This window comes from Salvelinus alpinus, chromosome 17 (assembly GCF_045679555.1).
Source record: "Salvelinus alpinus chromosome 17, SLU_Salpinus.1, whole genome shotgun sequence".
In the NCBI taxonomy this organism is placed as follows: Eukaryota; Metazoa; Chordata; class Actinopteri; order Salmoniformes; family Salmonidae; genus Salvelinus; species Salvelinus alpinus.
The window spans coordinates 1,089,034-1,109,000 of NC_092102.1; the positions used below are offsets into that span (position 1 = coordinate 1,089,034).

At 43.0% G+C, this 19,967-nt stretch overlaps 1 protein-coding gene across 2 annotated transcripts in view; it reads left to right on the plus strand.

Moving 5' to 3' along the window:
* The window catches only part of LOC139541925 (rhomboid-related protein 1-like), a 73,885-nt gene that overhangs the window by 23,030 nt on the left and 30,888 nt on the right, over positions 1 to 19,967 (plus strand). For both annotated transcript variants that reach the window (XM_071346825.1, XM_071346827.1), the window contains exons 3-5: positions 10,972 to 11,196; positions 12,837 to 12,985; positions 13,269 to 13,381. In XM_071346825.1, coding sequence (XP_071202926.1) covers positions 10,972 to 11,196; positions 12,837 to 12,985; positions 13,269 to 13,381 — 487 coding nt within the window. The remainder of the gene's footprint in view (positions 1 to 10,971; positions 11,197 to 12,836; positions 12,986 to 13,268; positions 13,382 to 19,967) is intronic.

A 19,967-nucleotide genomic window follows, 5' to 3' on the forward strand; every position in this document is an offset into this window, starting at 1 on the left:
CGTAACATTCAGCTCACACTGTCCATCTGCTGGTCTGATATGTTCATTCTTAGTGAATCCTTTTAAGCACTCTGGTCGGAAACGCAGTTCCATCACACTGACAAGCTCTTCTGACCTCATTAGGGGGCGTCGCTTAGTTAATGTGCAACGGACATGAAAAACCATTATCTCATTAGAAAAATAAAATCACATTAATATGTTAACAAAAATAGTTTCATCGTTCTTCATATTATATTAACATCATATTGGATAGAAACTTGAAAGCTTGAATGTGTTTCCTTCCTAAGTTACAGTATTTTCATTATACAGTTTTTAATGACATCACAAACTGAAAAGCAACATGACAGGATTATTATTTAGATCCCCATGGACCATTCTTAACATTCCTATCTTATACATATTGTTCCAACGTTCACTCTTTGGGTGTTATAGTTTTGGGCGGCAAAATGTCTCTGTAAAAAATACATTCCTTTCCCAATACTGAGGAGCAAAGGGAGAGATTCCCCTCCTGCCTAATTTACAACCAAGTGTCAAAACCGGCCCACCCTCCCTTCACCTCTTCTGTGGGTAAGAGGGTCTGGTTGTTGTCAGCTATTTCCCAAGCTGATCTGAGGCCTTTGATCCTCGACCAGGAGAGTCATGACAATACATTTGCTAAAATGTCTGTTTTAGCTCTGTCATTATGGGGTATTGTGTGTAGCTTGATGATGTAATAAGGCTTTTAGAATAAGGCTGTAATGTAACAAAATTGGGGAAAAGTTGTGGGGTCTGAATACTTTCTGAATGCACTGAGGCTATTTTCGCCTGAGGGGCTGTGACTTTCATTCTGTTAGTCTGCTGAACAGGGATGTTAAACTTTCCTTTGCTATATTGGTCTTCAGGCTCAATAAATGTATGTAAATGTCTTGGAAGCGAACTGTTAGCTCACAGGTTCAGTAGTGTGTGGCTGTGTGCATAAACATGTTTCAGGGATTAGCATAGCTGATAAGTGGAAGGTGAATTGAGGCCACATGCGGCTGGTGTGCATGTGTAGGCTAATTGAGCATATTGTGTTATGGAATAGGTTAGGTACTGTAGTTTGAACAGCACACTACAGCTCACTACCATTTCCACACTCCATTCCCCAAGGGGGCACCAGCAACTTTGTCCAGGTGCTGAGCCTGGTTGATAAGCACATCGGGTGTTGCCAATTAAGGAGATTGTCAGTCAGTGTCCCAGCTTCAAATCTAACTTTATTTGTCACATGCTCCAACTACAACAAGTGTAGACCTTACAGTGAAATGCTTTCTTACAAGCCCTTAACCAACAGTGCAGTTCAAGAAGAGTTAAGAAAATATTTACCAAATAAACTAAAGTTAAAAAATAAATAAAAAGTAACACAATAACAACAATAACGAGGCTATATGCAGGGGGTACCAGTACCGAGTCAGTGTGCGGGGGTACAGGTTAATTGAGGTGATTTGTACATGTAGGTAGGGGTGAAGTGACTATGCATAGATAATAAACAGCGAGGGGGGGGGTCAATGTAAATAGTCCAGTGGCCTTTTGATTAATTGTTCAACAGTCTTATGGCTTGGGGGTAGGAGCCTTTTGGTCCTAGCCTTGGCGCTCCAGTACTGCTTGCTGTGCGGTAGCAGAGAAAACAGTCTATGACTTGGGTGACTGGAGTCTCTGACAATTTTATGGGCTTTCCTCTCCAAGCTTGCACCTCCTTTGGTATTTTTGTACAAATATATATTTCGTCACCCACTGAGAAAATACTAATCCGCTTAGACTGGCTGAACAAGAAGTCATGAGAGCGAGGTAATAGTAGTACTGCTAGAGCTCTGGACCAAGGTAAGATTGCTGTCTCCCTGGGAACATGTGCATCCAACACGGTCCTCAAATACAGAGTTCTCACATAAATGCACACATTCATTCAGGTTACAGACCATGTAACTAGGCCTAGGACCCCTAGACAAAGCGAGTGCAACAATATCTATAGGCTAGTTATGGGTTTTGTAACAATTGATTTAACCTCGTTAACAGAGTGTGCCGGTAGTTGCTATCATGTATTGTTGTTAAATTAAATAAATCTGTCATTCCTCTCCTTCAGGTGGCAGTTTAAATGATGTTCTGAGAACATTCAACAGCTCCCATCCTGTAGGTAGGATCATTGTCAGGTGACTGTGATCATGAAAAACTCCTTGCCTTAGTCATTTTTCCTCCTTAATGGGAGAGATACAGCAATACGGATCCCACCTCTGCCACAATCTGGCAATATGCTTTGTGTTGTAGTCATGACACAGAAATATATACAATGCTAGGACTTTACTGGGCATGCTTCAGTTACCTAGAGTAAATAGTCAAGTAAGAATATTTCAGTTTCCTGTGTAACAGAAATATTGCTCCAGGGATTCTCTGGGTTTCTCCTTCACTTGATGATGGATGAAGTTGACACCATAAGCCCAGAGAACCCTTTGCCACCTGTGACCTGACTGAAGCTCTCTTGGGGAATGTTTGAGTGTCCCCAGCAAGGCCATTTTGGGATATTTAGTGACTCCAGTGTGGTCATTATATTGTTTAGAGGTGTCAATGGGGTCGTCTGACCGTGTTTAGTGCCCACGGTCCATCTGTCTTCTGAGTGGAAGAGCAGAGTCTAACTGAAGGGAAAGGCAAAAAAAGATGATAGATGCACCCCATCATCCCTGACACACACACATACCGGCTGTTCGTCGTACACACACGTACACGCTCCACACATACAAACACACCCTCGCAACACACAACAAACTCAGGCAGGCACCATTTCTTTTTTACTTGGATTGCTGGCTCCAGAGTGGTGCACTTTGCTTAAGTGTCCATGACCGAAGGTTTTTCCAGTTTAGGTCCTGCTGATAAAACCATGAAGGAGGGTTATGGCTATGGGCTTATGGGGAGATAAAGGTGGGCTCTCATTTTAAAAGGATTTTGCTAGAATGAGGGTGGGCGCAAACAGTGCCGAGATCCACAGTGATTTAATTTTGTCTTATCACTGTGTGTTTGCATTTATTTAATAGCTTAATAATGGATTATAAATTACCAGTAAATGTGTAGTAAATGGCGTGCTGATCCTGTTTAACAGAACTAAGTGATGGTGAGTCATTTACTATATGGTAATTCAGGGGCATTCAGATTCCAACCTGGTTCTTCACAGTATGTGGTAGGGCTTGAAAACTATTACGGACTACGAAGGGAAACCCAGCCGCGAGCTGCCCAGTGATGCAAGCCTACCAGATGAGCTAAATGCTTTTTATGCTCGCTTCGAGGCAGGCAACACTGAAGCATGCATGAGAGCACCAGCTGAGCAAGACCTTTAAACAGGTCAACATTCACAAAACAGCGGGGCCAGATGGATTACCAGGACGTGTACTCAAAGCATGCGCGGACCAACTGGCAAGTGTCTTCACTGACATTTTCAACCTCTCCCTGACCAAGTCTGTAATACCTACATGTTTCAAACAGACCACCATAGTCCCTTTGCCCAAGAAAGCGAAGGTAACCTTCCTAAATTAATTCCGCCCCGTAGCACTCACATCTGTAGCCATGAAGAGCTTTGAAATGCTGGTCATGGCTCACATCAACACCTTCATGCCAGAAACCCTAGACCCCCTCCAATTCGCATACTGCCCCAACCGATCCACAGATGACGCAATCTCAATCGCACTCCACACTGCCCTTTCCCATCTGGTCAAAAGGAACACCTACAGTGGGGAGAACAAGTATTTGATACACTGCTGATTTTGCATATTTTCCTACTTACAAAGCATGTAGAGGTCTGTAATTTTTATCATAGGTACACTTCAACTGTGAGAGACGGAATCTAAAACAAAAATCCAGAAAATCACATTGTATGATTTTTAAGTAATTAAATAGCATTTTATTGCATGACATAAGTATTTGATACATCAGAAAAGCAGAACTTAATATTTGGTACAGAATCCTTTGTTTGCAATTACAGAGATCATACGTTTCCTGTAGTTCTTGACCAGGTTTGCACACACTGCAGCAGGGATTTTGGCCCACTCCTCCATACAGACCTTCTCCAGATCCTTCAGGTTTCGGGGCTGTCGCTGGGCAATACGGACTTTCAGCTCCCTCCAAAGATTTTCTATTGGGTTCAGGTCTGGAGACTGGCTAGGCCACTCCAGGACCTTGAGATACTTCTTACGGAGCCACTCCTTAGTTGCCCTGGCTGTGTGTTTCGGGTCGTTGTCATGCTGGAAGACCCAGCCACGACCCATCATCAATGCTCTTACTGAGGGAAGGAGGTTGTTGGCTAAGATCTCGCAATACATGGCCCCATCCATCCTCCCCTCAATACGGTGCAGTCGTCCTGTCCCCTTTGCAGAAAAGCATCCCCAAAGAATTATGTTTCCACCTCCATGCTTCACGGTTGGGATGGTGTTCTTGGGGTTGTACTCATCCTTCTTCTTCCTCCAAACACGGCGAGTGGAGTTTAGACCAAAAAGCTCTATTTTTGAATCATCAGACCACATGACCTTCTCCCATTCCTCCTCTGGATCATCCAGATGGTCATTGGCAAACTTCAGACGGGCCTGGACATGCGCTGGCTTGAGCAGGGGGACCTTGCGTGCGCTGCAGGATTTTAATCCATGACGGCGTAGTGTGTTACTAATGGTTTTCTTTGAGACTGTGGTCCCAGCTCTCTTCAGGTCATTGACCAGGTCCTGCCGTGTAGTTCTGGGCTGATCCCTCACATTCCTCATGATCATTGATGCCCCACGAGGTGAGATCTTGCATGGAGCCCCAGACCGAGGGTGATTGACCGTCATCTTGAACTTCTTCCATTTTCTAATAATTGTGCCAACAGTTGTTGCCTTCTCACCAAGCTGCTTGGCTATTGTCCTGTAGCCCATCCCAGCCTTGTACAGGTCTACAATTTATCCCTGATGTCCTTACACAGCTCTCTGGTCTTGGCCATTGTGGAGAGGTTGGAGTCTGTTTGATTGAGTGTGTGGACAGGTGTCTTTTATACAGGTAACGAGTTCAAACAGGTGCAGTTAATACAGGTAATGAGTGGAGAACTGGAGGGCTTCTTAAAGAAAAACTAACAGGTCTGTGAGAGCCGGAATTCTTACTGGTTGGTAGGTGATCAAATACTTATGTCATGCAATAAAATGCAAATTAATTACTTAAAAATCATACAATGTGATTTTCTGGATTTTTGTTTTAGATTCCGTCTCTCACAGTTGAAGTGTACCTATGATAAAAATTACAGACCTCTACATGCTTTGTAAGTAGGAAAACCTGCAAAATCGGCAGTGTATCAAATACTTGTTCTCCCCACTGTATGTGAGAATGCTGTTAATTGACTACAGCTCAGCGTTCAACACCATAGTGCTCATAAAGCTCATCACTAAGCTAAGGTCCCTGGGACTAAATACCTCCCTCTGCAACTGGATCCTGGACTTCCAGACTCGCTGGCCCCAGGTGGTAAGGGTAGGCAACAACACATCTGCCACGCTGATCCTCAACACTGGGGCCCCTCAAGGTTCGTGCTTAGTCCCCTCCTGACAATTTTTTGGGACACCCCCGCCTTTGTCTTTACACTGCTGCTACTCGCTATTTATTATCTATGTGCGTAGTCACTTTACATATTACCTCGACTAACCTGTACCCCCGCGCACTGACTCTGTACCAGTACCCCCTGTATATAGCCTCGTTATTGTTATGTGATTTTCTTGTATTACTTTTTGATTCTATTTTATTTTTTTACTTACGTTTATTTAGTAAATCTTTTCTTAACCTCTCTGCGCTACGGATCCATTTAGCGGGATCATTTTCCTAAACAACCGCTGAATTGCAGGGCGCAAAATATTACTAAAAATATTTATAATCATGCAATCACAAGTGAAATATACCAAAACACAGCTTAGCTTGTTGTTAATCCACCTATCATGTCAGATTTTGAAAATATGCTTTACAGCTAAAGCAATCAATTAATCAATCAATGCTAGAACAGCTAGCCCCAAATTAGCATAGTCACGAAAGTGAGAAAAGCAATAAAATGAATCGCTTACCTTTGATAATCTTCGGATGTTTGCACTCACGAGACTCCCAGTTACACAATAAATGTTATTTTTGTTCAATAAATATTACTTTTATTACTTTTATTGCGCGTTATGTTCAGAAAACTACAGCCTCGTTCCGTTCGACCAAAATTCCAAAAAGTATCCGTAATGTTTGTAGGAACATGTCAAATGTTTTTTATAATCAATCCTCAGGTTGTTTTTAGCATACATAATCGATAATATTTCAACCGGACCGTAACCTATTCAATAAAAGAGAGAAATAAAATGGAGAGCTACCCCTCTCGCCCGCAGGAACTAATCAAAGGACACCTGACTAGTTTTGAAATATCTCGTTCATTTTTCAAAATAAAAGCCTGAAACTATGTCTAAAGCCTGGTCACAGCCTGAGGAAACCATTGGAAAAGTAATCTGGTTGATACCCCTTTAAATGGAAGAAAGACGGGAAATGAAACACAGATTTTAAAAAAGAACACTTCCGGGTTAGATTTCCTCAGGTTTTCGCCTGCAAAAACAGTTTTGTTATACTCACAGACAATATTTTGACCGTTTTGGAAACTTTGGAGTGTTTTCTATCCTAATCTATGTGACAAATAAAATGTGATTTGATTTGGTAAATCATTTAGTAACATTAATTGAATGATTTATTAATTGAGCTAGCTATCGTTTAGCAGCAGGACTCTCTGACTCTACACCTGGAGGGCTCTGTGTGTAAGAGAGCGAGGGCTGATGCTCTCCCAATCAGCTATTAATTAAATAAATGAGATTAGCTAAATTTAGCAAACTTTGTTTGGAAAGCATCAGGACCAATTTTGGAAATGTAGTGGAATGGCACATCTGAATAATTTAGAATGACTTGATACCAAACTCAATACCTCCTAATATACATCTATAAAAGGAAAACTATGGAACAAATATCATCTTTGTGTTATTATATATTCAAACTATATTCGATAAGTACAGTCGTGGCAAAAAGTTTTCAGAATGACACAAATATTAATTTCCACAAAGTTTGCTGCTTCAGTGTCTTTAGATATTTTTGTCAGAAGTATAATTAGAAGCATTTCATAAGTGTCAAAGGCATTTATTGACAATTACATGAAGTTGATGCAGAGTCAATATTTGCAGTGTTGACCCTTCTTTTTCAAGACCTCTGCAATCTGCCCTGGCATGCTGTCAATTAACTTCTGGGCCACATCCTGACTGATGGCAGCCCATTCTTGCATAATCAATGCTTGGAGTTGATCAGAATTTGTGGGGTTTTGTTTGTCCACCCGCCTCTTGAGGATTGACCACAAGTTCTCAATGGGATTAAGGTCTGGGGAGTTTCCTGGCCATGGATCCAAAATATCTATGTTTTATTCCCCGAGACACTTAGTTATCACTTTTGCCTTATGGCAAGGTGCTCCATCATGCTGGAAAAGGCATTGTTTGTCACCAAACTGTTCCTGGATGGTTGGGAGAAGTTGTTCTCGGAGGATGTTTTGGTACCATTCTTTATTCATGGCTGTGTTCTTAGGCAAAATTGTGAGTGAGCCCACTCCCTTGGCTGAGAAGCAACCCCACACATGAATGGTCTCAGGATGCTTTACTGTTGGCATGACACAGGACTGATGGTAGCGCTCACCTTGTCTTCTCCGGACAAGCTTTTTTCCAGATGCCCCAAACAATCGGAAAGGGGATTCATCAGAGAAAATGACTTTACCCCAGTACTCAGCAGTCCAATCCCTGTACCTTTTTGCGGAATATCAGTCTGTCCCTGATGTTTTTCCTGGAGAGAAGTGGTTTCTTTGATGCCCTTCTTGACACCAGGCCATCCTCCAAAAGTCTTCGCCTCACTGTGCATGCAGATGCACTCACACCTGCCTGCTGCCATTCCTGAGCAAGCTCTGTACTGGTGTTGCCCCGATCCTTCAGCTGAATCAACTTTAGGAGACGGTCCTGGCGCTTGCTGGACTTTCTTGGGCGCCCTGAAGCCTTCTTCACAACAATTGAACCACTCTCCTTGAAGTTCTTGATGATCCGATAAATGGTTGATTTAGGTGCAATCTTACTGGCAGCAATATCCTTGCCTGTGAAGCCCTTTTGTGCAAAGCAATGATGACGGCACGTGTTTCCTTGCAGGTGGTTGACAGAGGAAGAACAATGATTCCAAACACCACCCTCCTTTTGAAGCTTCCAGTCTATTATTCGAAGTCAATCATAATGACAGAGTGATCTCCAGCCTTGTCCTTGTCAACACTCTCACCTGTGTTAATGAGAGAATCACTGACATGATGTCAGCTGGTCCTTTTGTGGCAGGGCTGAAATGCAGTGGAAATGTTTTTGGGGATTCAGTTCATTTGCATGGCAAAGAGGGACTTGGCAATTAATTGCAATTCATCTGATCACTCTTCATAACATTCTGGAGTATATGCAAATTGCCATCATTCAAGCTGAGGCAGCAGACTTTGTGAAAATTAATATGTGTGTCATTCTCAACTTTTGGCCATGACTGTACACTATTGAGAAAACACCAGAACTAATTAAGTCATCATGAAGAACAGAGGCTGGAGCTGAGCTGAGACCAGTATGTACTGTAAACCCACACTGTTCGCAAGGAGGGGAGTGTGAGCATCCTGCTGTTCGGAATACACACAAACGGACGCACACACACACACCCGACGTCAATTAGGTCCTTTCCGGTCTCTCTTAAAGGGAATTCTATCTTCAGCTCCATCCTTAGCCTTTAATATCAATTATTGTCCCTGGCAGACATCATCTTGCTTCTTGTCAGGGGAATTTTAGCTGCGGACCTTGTTGATGCCAGAGTCTGAGGTTCCCCTGAGTACGAAGTAGTGATGCAAAGGGATGTGATACTAGCACACCCTGCTAGAATGCTCCTGCTATGTTTGTCAGGGCTCACCAGTCAAGTCGTCAGCTCTCGTGCTAACACGCCTTATTGTCTGCCTCCCTGTCTCATATCCCAAACTTCAAAGGCCGCTTAATGCTCACTTTAGAAGCGGCAGTCCCACATGTCAGAGGAGAAGGCAAGGCAGAATGACGTGTGTCTAATTGGAAACGTCTCCCGGGAACGTTCAGGAGCACAAATCTCAGAGAGGGAGAAGAAACGCATCGCTAAGAGGAAAGGCAGTAGGTGTTTTCGGACAAAAAAAAAACTTTGTTAAAACACTGGAAACACAGGCATCGTTTAGAGAAGAAAGCCCACAGATAATAATTTTTATTTTATTTGTGTATACATCCCCCAACCTCCTTTTCTCCTATTCAGTCTCTTAAAGTCATTGGTAAAGACAGGTGGAAACCATTCACTTCCGCAGTTGTGCTTCCCCGGAGCTAGTAGATCCACGAGGGCATCTCATTTTCCTTTCCTTCCTTCCTAATGTGCTTTCCTACCTTCCTAATGTGCTTTCCTCTCCCTCCTAAAGCATGTACAGTATAATTGCATTTCCTGGGCCTGATCTCAATGCTAAAATATGCAGTAGTGCAGCCACGGGAGGGCTGGCCAGCCCCTCTCATCTTCACGCTGCTTATCGGTGTGCCACAGGCCCTCACTCGTTCATTGTTCAACCCTGGCATCATAATTACCTAATATGTGTCTCACGGCATCCCGCTCGACTATACTTCACCACGATCCACTACCGCTCTACAGACTAACTATATATTTCTGTTATTAAAAAATAAATACAAATGTTAATAGCCTCAGACGACTAGGACTCATTTGTATTGTGATTTCTTTGTTTATATATTTATTTGTCTCCTTGTTTTGTTTCTTTCATTAGCACCATGTAGATATTGCACCCGATTACTTTCATTATTATGCTCCCCACAGTGTCCGGATTTAATGAGCCTGCACACAACAGCACCTAATGAAATTGTCACGTTCGTTAGAATAAATGTCGGACCAAGGCGCAGCGGATGTTGAGTTCCACATTATTATTTAGAAAGTGAAACTTAGCAAAGACAAAAACAAATAAACAATAAACTAACAACGAACCGATGCTACAGAGATGCTACGTGCAATATCCCATAAACACAGGTGGAAAAAGGCTACCTAAATATGATCCCCAATTAGAGACAACAATTACCAGCTGCCTCTAACTGGGAATCATACACAATCACCAACATAGAAAAACAAACCTAGAACCCCACATAGAAATAATAAACTAGACTAACCCCCCAGTCACGCCCTGACCTACTCTACCATAGAAAATAAGGACTCTCTATGGTCAGGACGTGACAGAAATATGGTTGGTTTGCTTTAGCTGCCTCCTTGGTGGGGTCTGTGGGGACTCTGACAACTGTTGAAGTATAGATAGATACAGTACGAATGTGGCTTGACATATTGTCTATGTATCATCTTGGATTTAAGCATCATTCTCTCTATGGCATAGGCGTACACAGATCCATATACACTGAGATGTGTCGTTCTTATCTCCTTCCCCTTGTAGGACCGTTCAGATTCATTGTCATCATATGAGGAAGTTCATTTTCTTCCAGATTCATTATACAACCTGTCCCTTATCCTTGTCAGGTGTGGTTGCACCAGGGTGTTTCATCAAGACGTCCTACTAAAGCAGCAGACATCAGGGATTCCATGTACCAAGTCATGCTAGCCCCAGCTGTGCCGTTCCTGCTCACTAAGCAAACCCGGAGTCTCAATGATAACAGAAGGCTGTCACCGGTCTCCCCACCGCATGCCCCCTCCCTTTGTTTGAAGTCGAGTGCAGTTGAAAAGTCAACTTCTAAAAGCAGTTGCAGGCATTTAGCATGCCAGTTCATCTATCAAATGATATATTTCTTCACTCTGTCAGTCAAAGGAATACTAACTTTGTTCTCGTTCTCGTTCTCTCTTTCTCCTTTCTTTTTCTATATGTCATCCATCTCCCGCCCTTCTCTTCAGATGAGCAGCAAGCGCTCCAGCAGTTTCCGACGGGCCATCGCCAATGGCCGCCGTACGCTGCAGCGAGAGATCCTATTGGATGAGACGGGCCTGGGTGTGTACAAGCGCTTTGTGCGCTACGTGGCCTATGAGATCCTGCCCTGCGAGACAGACCGGCGCTGGTACTTCCACCAGAACCGCCTTTGTCCCCCGCCCATATTCATGGCTATCATTACCATTGTCCAGGTGAGAGGGAAGAGAGAAAGAAGACCCTTCAAATAAGCAGAACAATGTTTATGGCATAAAAAGTCTTTAGCTTTGTCATATGTGGGCACTGACCAACTATTTGGGAAACAATGGTTAAGGAGGTGCAATCGATGCCTGTCCTCGAAGGCAACACTGTATTGGCTTTCATGATTGAATTTCATGATTGAATGTAGAACTGGGAAACCAAGCCAGTGAACTAGTCTCTGGCCAAGTCATTGACATTATTGGAACAATTTAGTGAGAGGAAAGAAAATAACCACTAGACAGCTTTAGCCCCGGAGGCCTTGGCTTGAACAGGCAATGCTATAAAACCTGCTGCTCCTCAGCGAAGCAACAGCACTTTCTGTTCTAACTCACTGCAATTCTGAAGAAAGAGAATAAAGTGCTCTTACACTGAACTAAAATATAAATGCATGTAACAATTTAAAATATTTTACTGAGTTACAGTTCATATTAGGAAATCAGTCAATTGAAATATACTCAACAGAAATATAAATGCAACATGTAAAGTCCTGGGCCCATGTTTCATGAGCTGAAATAAAAGATTTTCCAAATGCAGAAAAAGCTTATTTCTCTTATTTTGTGCGCAAATTTGTTTACATCCCTGTTAGTGTGCATTTCTCCTTTGCCAAGATAATCCATCCACTTGACAGGTGTGGCGTATCAAGAAGCTGATTAAACAACATGATCATTACACAGGTGCACCTTGTGCTGGGGACAATAAAAGGCCACTCTAAAATGTGCAGTTTTGTCACAACACAATACCCCAGATGTCTCAAGTTTTTAGGGAGCATGCAATTTGCATGCTGACTGCAGGAATATCCACCAGAGCTGTTGCCAGAGAATTTTATGATCATTTTTCTACCATAAGCCGCCTCAAACGTCATTGGACGTACTAACAAATTCTCTAAAACAACGTTGGAGGCGGTTATTGCCACACCTGTCAGGTGGATGATTAGGGATCCCGAGTGGCGCAGGCTGTATCACATCCGGCGGTGATTGGGAGTCCCATAGGGTGGCGCACAACTGGCCCAGCGTCGTCCAGGTTTGGCCAGGGTAGGCCGTCATTGTAAATAAGATTTTGTTCCTAACTAACTTGCCTAGTTAAATAAAGGTTCAATTCAACAACAACAAACAAATCAAAAATCTTGGCAAGGGAGAAATTCTCACTGACAGGGATCTAAACAAATTTGTGCACAAAATTTCTGGAATCTTTTACTTCAGCTCATGAAACATGGGACCAACACTGCGTTTATATCTAAATGCTTCACAATGGCGGTGAATGGTCTGTAATGACAATGAGGCTATGATAATGACTATTTCCTTTCATTAAAATTCATGGAGATGATGATTTATGAAAGGAGCAAATGGAATCGGTCCAGCTCTGTGTCTCTCTGTATGTGCATCACTTGTTGGTGCCAATTGAAGTCTTCAACCGACGCAAGGCATACGGCGTTCGAAAAAAGACAACATTCATGGGATTTATTAGCAAAATCACTATTTGTTTTGGCACTGCCATTTCTTGGCTCTCATAACAGAAATCTGTATTACATGATATCAATGAGTGTCTGAATGAAGAGACGTGGGTGTGAACCAGCATGTGTCGTCTCTCCCGTCAGATCATCGTGTTCATGTGTTATGGCATCATGCTGAATAAGTGGGTGCTGCAGACGTACCAGCCAGACTTCATGAAGAGCCCCCTGGTGTACCACCCCAGACACCGCCACCAGGTCTGGCGCTTCTTCAGCTACATGTTCATGCACGTTGGGTAAGAGACCACCCCACCTGATTCACACACACACGTGCACCTATGCAAGGCACGCGCACACGCGCACACACACACACACACACACACGCACGCAGTGTGAAGCAACATTAATTGATACTGGAAGGCATTGACCGATAATGCATTAGATAGGATTGATGGTGATAGATGACTACTGTAGTTAACATTGATGAAGTGTCTAGACTAAAGGAGCTGATTAAAACTATATGCATAATGAATCTGTTATTGAGACCGGAATCATCCTCCTGTTCACTGTGTCTCTCAGGTTGGAACAGCTGGGGTTCAACGCTCTGCTCCAGCTGATGATCGGCGTTCCCTTGGAGATGGTCCACGGCATCCTACGCATCAGTCTGCTGTACATGGCCGGTGTTGTGGCAGGTGAGTGTCAGTGTGTTAGCAACGTTGGCTGATGTGATAGTATCGTTGTTTATTACGTTAGTAACCCTGTATTTTAGTGCTGATAGTACTGTATCTTGGTACTTTGGTGTTTTAGTATATGAATGTGTTGGTGTATTAATATTTTAGTTCCTTGGTGTGTTAGTCTGTTCCACATGGCTGGTAAGTTGGCCATAAAATGTACACTACCGCTCAAAAGTTTCGGGTCTCTTAGAAATGTCCTTGTTTTTGAAAGAAAAGCAAAAAAATGTGTCCATTTAAAATAACATCAAATTGATCAGAAATACAGTGTAGACGTGGTTAATGTTGAAAATGACTATTGTAGCTGGAAATGACTGATTTCATATGGAATATCTACATAGGCATACAGAGGTCCATTGTCAGCAACCATCACTCCTGTGTCCAATGGCACGTTGTGTTAGCTAATCCAAGTTTATCATTTTAAAAGGCTAAATGATCATTAGAAAACCCTTTTGCAATTGTTAGCACAGCTGAAAACTGTTTTTCTTATTAAACAAGAAATAAAACTGGCCTTCTTTAGACTAGTTGAGTATCTGGAGCATTAGCATTTGTGGGTTCGATTACAGGCTCAAAATGTCCAGAATCAAAGAACTTTGTGCTGAAACTCGTCAGTCTATTCTTGTTCTGAGAAATTAAGGCTATTCCATGCGAGAAATTGCCAAGAAACTGAAGATCTCGTTCAACGCTGTGTACTACTCCCTTCACAGAACAGCGCAAACTGGCTCTAACCAGAATAGAAAGAAGAGTGGGAGGCCCCGGTGCACAACTGAGCAAGAGGACAAGTACATTAGCGTGTCTAGTTTGAGAAAGACGCCTCACAAGTCCTCAACTGGCAGCTTCATTAAATAGTACCCGCAAACACCAGTCTCAACGTCAACAGTGAAGAGGCGACTCCGGGATGCTGGCCTTCTGACGCGTAAAACCCTTGTTTCCTAGTACTGTATCTCTTTTATCTCCACTCTGCATGATTTTGTTTTCTGACGTTGTAAGTCACTTTCTCTCTTGACTTGTACTTGTATCAGAAGCTGAAGCCTAATTCCAATTGAGCGATACTCATTCATTTTGTACTGTTTATCTATTGTCTACTAAAAACATTGATTCTTTCACTACCCTTATTTCCCTCCTAGCGTAAATGTTGTTCAACTCCTCGTGCTCCCTGAAATGTACACACACGTGCACGCATGCACACACAAACACACACACAGTACACACACACAGTCCACACACACACAGTACATGCTCATGCTTTTATTTATTTTTGTGATGATGACAGACCTTGGCCAGGTCGCAGTTATACATGAGAACTTGTTTTCAACTAGCCTACCTGATTAAATAAAGGTGAAATAAAGTACATTTAAAAAAGAATCGGAGAAAGGCGGAAAAAGAGAGAAAAAAGTGAGCCAGTGAAACAGAGGATTTTAGGCCTCCTCTCTCGGGTGTTAGCCTAAGTGCAGCCGAAACTGAAGTAGGAGGAAAAGCAGTGGAAGGTCTGTTTTAAAGCAGGTAGATCAGCGCCAGGGCAGTTTGGGGTCTACAGGCTCAGCCGGGGGTCAAACTCACGGGTTCAGGCAGGGTTTTAGGGCGGCTAATGATGAGGCACACGTAATAACGGGAGTTATGAGAGACCGAGGATTCACGTCCAGGTGAGAGGTCAATGGGGCCAAACGCCCTGGCTCTAGGCACAGTGTGAGAGTAATAAAGACCTGGATCCCTGAGCCCTCCTGCCTTCAGCTAACGTTTTACATGAAAAGAACAGGCAGACATCAAACAAGTAAGGGGGACAAGTAAGTGAGCAATTGGTGCTGACTTCTGTATTGACTCTTCCACCGGAGTTTTAGTGTGGCTCATTTAATGCCAAACGCCATATAGCAAGGTTTATAGCTTTATGCTGTTGGAATTAATTGTCTGTTTGAGTTAAGGCCGAGTAGCAACTTACATTAACATACTGTGAGCAATCGTAACAATAAATGTTCTACTGTGCTTTATATGGTTTAATCCAAGTGTGTGTGGGGGGGGTATGTCCGATGTCTGTCTTTGTAAAGTTACTGCATAGCTCGGGGAGAACAACCGTGTAGGGTTTCCCAGAAATCTCCTGTCTGTTTGTTTGTGGATGACGTAAGCCTTGTATTACCAGACTGATTACCGCTGCGCTAGACTTACCGTTGTGCTAGCAAAACAGAATGTAATCTCGCAAGACTTCTGGATGGTTGTACCGGGCTAATAAAAATTGCCCAGGGACACAGATGACTTGGGATAACTTTTTTTTTCTCTTTCCATTTTGTAGCCTTTGTCTGTCTCATGTTTATATCCATGTTCTGTTCAATCATGTCAGGATTTGTTTGTCCTTGTGAAACGGTAGAGCTCACCGGGTTTAGTTGTGCTCCGAGATTACATCCTCAGGGAGACCTTCAGCAGGTGGTGTGTGTGCGTGCCTGTGTGTTACAGGGCGGTACAAGAGTTAAAGGGATTAGATTATACACAGTAAACATCTCCGACCTATGCATCGTAGTTCTTTTCTGGTTTCTTCTTTGAGTAACTATACCATCAGTTCTTCGTGACATAATGTGGAGGATGAGGAATCCTAGCTACTCTGCGTGGTGCTGATTTTCAGTGTTCATGATTTAATTAATGTAATCGTCGGTTACTGGACATGGCCTAGTATTTGCAAGAGTAAATATGCTTATACTTGCATTAGTGCGTGGGTGTTGACTGAAAAGCAGTTGATCCTGTAGGCTTATAGGGACCCTAGCCAGTTTCAGTCATTGTGTACTGCTACTGTATCCCGCTGTAAACCCCCCAAAAACCTGTGAAGATATGTGAAAAAATCCATACTGTTGCTCCCATATCAATACATTCATTCAAACAAGAATAAGAAATATGGATGGCTTTGCGCTGATGCTGATTCTCAATTCTAATAATGGTGTCAGTCCATCATTGAGTTCTCTCTTAATGGGATCGATTCAGGAGCATTCAGTTGGTCATCAAGTTGTCAATGTGATAAAAAATAAAGCCTGTAAGAATGATTAAAACCTGAGACCGGGCTAAATCGATTTTTTGTTTGCTCTGTTCCTCGGTTTTGGTGAAATGGCTATAATATATTGCCTTGCCTTGTATTTTTTTGATAAAAAATGTTCACTTGTTTTGGAAGCCCAGGAGGTGTGAGTGTTTCACTGCCCATACAAGTCAAGGGAATGCTGTAGGTAGGCAAGTCTTTTTACATTTGTCTCAGTTTCATCAGGTCGCGGAGACCCAATAAATCTGTATTAAGGAGTCCACATTGCATTTCTCTAATGGGAATTTTAAGACATGGGAATTTGATGCACCATTATGTGAGATGGATTAGTTATCCTTTCTGTTTTATATATTATTTTATCAGAATAAAATGTTAGAGTCCTCTGCCCTCTTTTCCCAGGAGGTTGATTTGCATGAGTGTCATTGTGAATACTTGGTATGGCCGTGATGGAGTAGAGGGCTCCGATCAGACAACAAGTTGACAGTTATTTTCCCTTCCTGCTGTGCAATGTAGAACAACTTTGAGCCAGCCTATAGGGAAATTGAGAATGAGAGCAGAGGAAAGTAGAAGGGGGGGGGGGGGGTTAGAGGAGGACAGAAGAGGGTGCAGAGAACACAAGGCTAGATAAATCACCCCAGGTGCCAGGGAAAGGTGACTCTAACACCCTGACCCTAACTCAGGCTCTGACTCCTGGTGGAAGGATATTTATTATTCACTGTGGCCCTGAGGGAGGAAGAGAGAAGATAGATAGATAGATCGAGAGATGGAGGAAACATCAGCCACTCTTCTAGCTTATGTACTGTGTCAATTTGGCTTTGCTTCAGCCAGTTGAGTCACTTGCTTCATTATACTTCTTGTTCTTTTGGTTCTTTGAATGCATGAATGGTATTGTGTGGGCTCAGTTGTCACTAACACTACACAGTACATTAGCAGTATAGCCTGTATGAACTGAGTTCTGCTTGAGTGCATGTAACCCTTTAATATTAGCCATGGAGCCCTGTATTGTGTATAGATCCTGGTGTTGCATAAAGACCCTGCCTTGTGTGCGGTTCTTTGGCTGCAAGCCCCTCTGATGTAGTCTCTTGGCAGTGGGGTAGTGCGAGTGTGCATTGAGGAGGCAGGCAGGGTGACCTTGGCGCGGTGCAGCTGGCTCATTGGTGCCGGTGTGATTATGGTAATCCCCCAGCCCTCCTCCATGGAGCCTTCCTCACCGTCAACCTCACCACACGATGTGGCACCATCCAGGCTCATTTCCTCTCCCAGCCTTTTTTCCCCAAAAAAATAGGTTTTTCGAAATTTTTGCAAATTAATAAAAACAAAAAACATATCACGTTTTCAGACCCTTTACTTAGTACTTTGTTGAAGCACCTTTGGCAGCGATTACAGCCTCGAGTCTTCTTGGGTATGATGGTACAAGCTTGGTACACCTGCAGATCCTCTCAAGCTCTGTCAGGTTGGATGGGGAGCTCTGGCTGGGACACTCAAGGACATTGAGACTTGTCCCGAAGCCACTCCTGTGTTGTCTTGGCTGTGTGCTTAGGGTCGTTGTTCTGTTGGAAGGCGATCCTTCACTCCAGTCTGAGGTCCTGAGCGCTCGCTCTGAAGCAGGTTTTCATCAATGATCTCTCTGTACTTTGCTCCTTTCATCTTTCCCTCGATCCTGACTAATCTCCCAGTCACTGCTGCTGAAAAACATCCTCACAGCATGATGTTGCCACCAGCATGCTTCACCATAGGGATGGTGCCAGGTTTCCTCAAGACGTAACGCTTGGCATTCAGGCCAAAGAGTTCAACCTTGGTTTCATCAGACCAGAGAATCTTGTTTCTTATGGTCTGAGAGTCCTTTAGGTACCTTTTGGCAAACTCCAAGCGGGCTGTCATGTGCCTTTTTACTGAGGAGTGGCTTCCGTCTGGCCACTCTAACATAAAGGCATGATTGATGGAGTTCTACAGAGATGGTTGTCCTTCTGGAAGGTTCTCACATCTCCACAGAGCTCTGTCAGAGTGACCATCCCTTAACATACTGCTTGACTAGTTGGGCCCAAGCTTGCTGTACAACATTAAAACCTATTCAGTCTGTCTACAAACAGGCTCTCAAAGTGCTTGATAGGAAGCCCAATAGCCATCATCACTGTTACATCCTCAGAAAGCATGAGCTCCTGAGTTTGGAAAATCTTGTGCAATACACCGACGCATGTCTTGTAGTCAAGATCCTAAATGGCCTGGCTCCCCCTCCACTCAGTATTTTTGTTAAACAGAAAACCCCAAAATATGGCAGCAGATCCACAAGGTCTGCCATGAGAGGTGACTGTAAGGAAAAGCACCTTTAGTAAATCCGCTTTCTCTGTGAGAGCTTCCTATGTCTGGAATACACTGCCATCAGACACACATAACTGCACCACATATCACACTTTCACAAAATGCATGAAGACATGTCTAAAGGTCAATCAGATTTGTGAACATAATCCCTAGCTGTGTATTGCCACTTTCCATGTTGTCTGTTGTCTGTAGCTTGTGAGGTGTGGAAACACTTTGTTGCTTTTATGAATTTTGTCTTGCTCTGTCTGTATGCTACGTCTTGCTTGTCCTATGTTGCTCTGTCTGTATGCTACGTCTTGCTTGTCCTATGTTGCTCTGTCTGTATGCTATGTCTTGCTTGTCCTATGTTGCTCTGCGTGTGCTCACTGCTCAATGATTGTCTATATTGTAATTGTTTTTAATAACTTGCCCAGGGACTGCGGTTGAAAATTAGCCGGCTGGCTAAAACCGGCACTTTTACTGAAACGTTGATTAATGTGCACTGTCCCTGTAAAAATAAAATAAACTCAAACTCAAACCATCAGGTTCTTGGTCGACTCCCTGACCAAGGCCCTTCTCACCCAATTGCTCAGTTTGACCGGGCAGCCAGCTCTAGGAATAGTCTTTGCGGTTCCAAACGTCTTCCATTTAAGAATGATGGAGGCCACTGTGTTCTTGGGGACCTTCAATGCTGCAGAAATGTTTTGGTGTCCTTCCCCAGATCTGTGTCTTGACACAATCCTGTCTCTGAGCTCTATTGGCAATTACTTGACCCCATGGCTTGGTTTTAGCACTGTCAACTGTGGGACATTTATATAGACAGGTGTGTGCTTTTCCAAATCATGACCAATCAATTGAATGTACCACAAGTGGGCTCCAATCAAGTTGTAGTAACATCTCAAGGATGATCAATGGAAACAGGATGCACCTTAGCTCAATTTCGAGTCTCATAGCAAAGTGTCTGAATACTTATGTAAATAAGGTATTTGTTTTAAATTTTATAAATTAGCAAACATTTCTAAAAACCTGTTTTCGCTTTGTAATTATGGTGTATTGTGTGTAGATTAATGAGGGAAACAAATAATTTAATCAATTTTAGAATAAGGCTGTAACGTAACAAAAGGTGGAAAAAGGGAAGGGGTCTGAATACTTTCTGAATGCACTGTATATTCTATTTCTGTGGGTTATCCTGTCCAGTCTAGACCAAGGTGCATTCTGTTTGCTTTCTAGAGCACA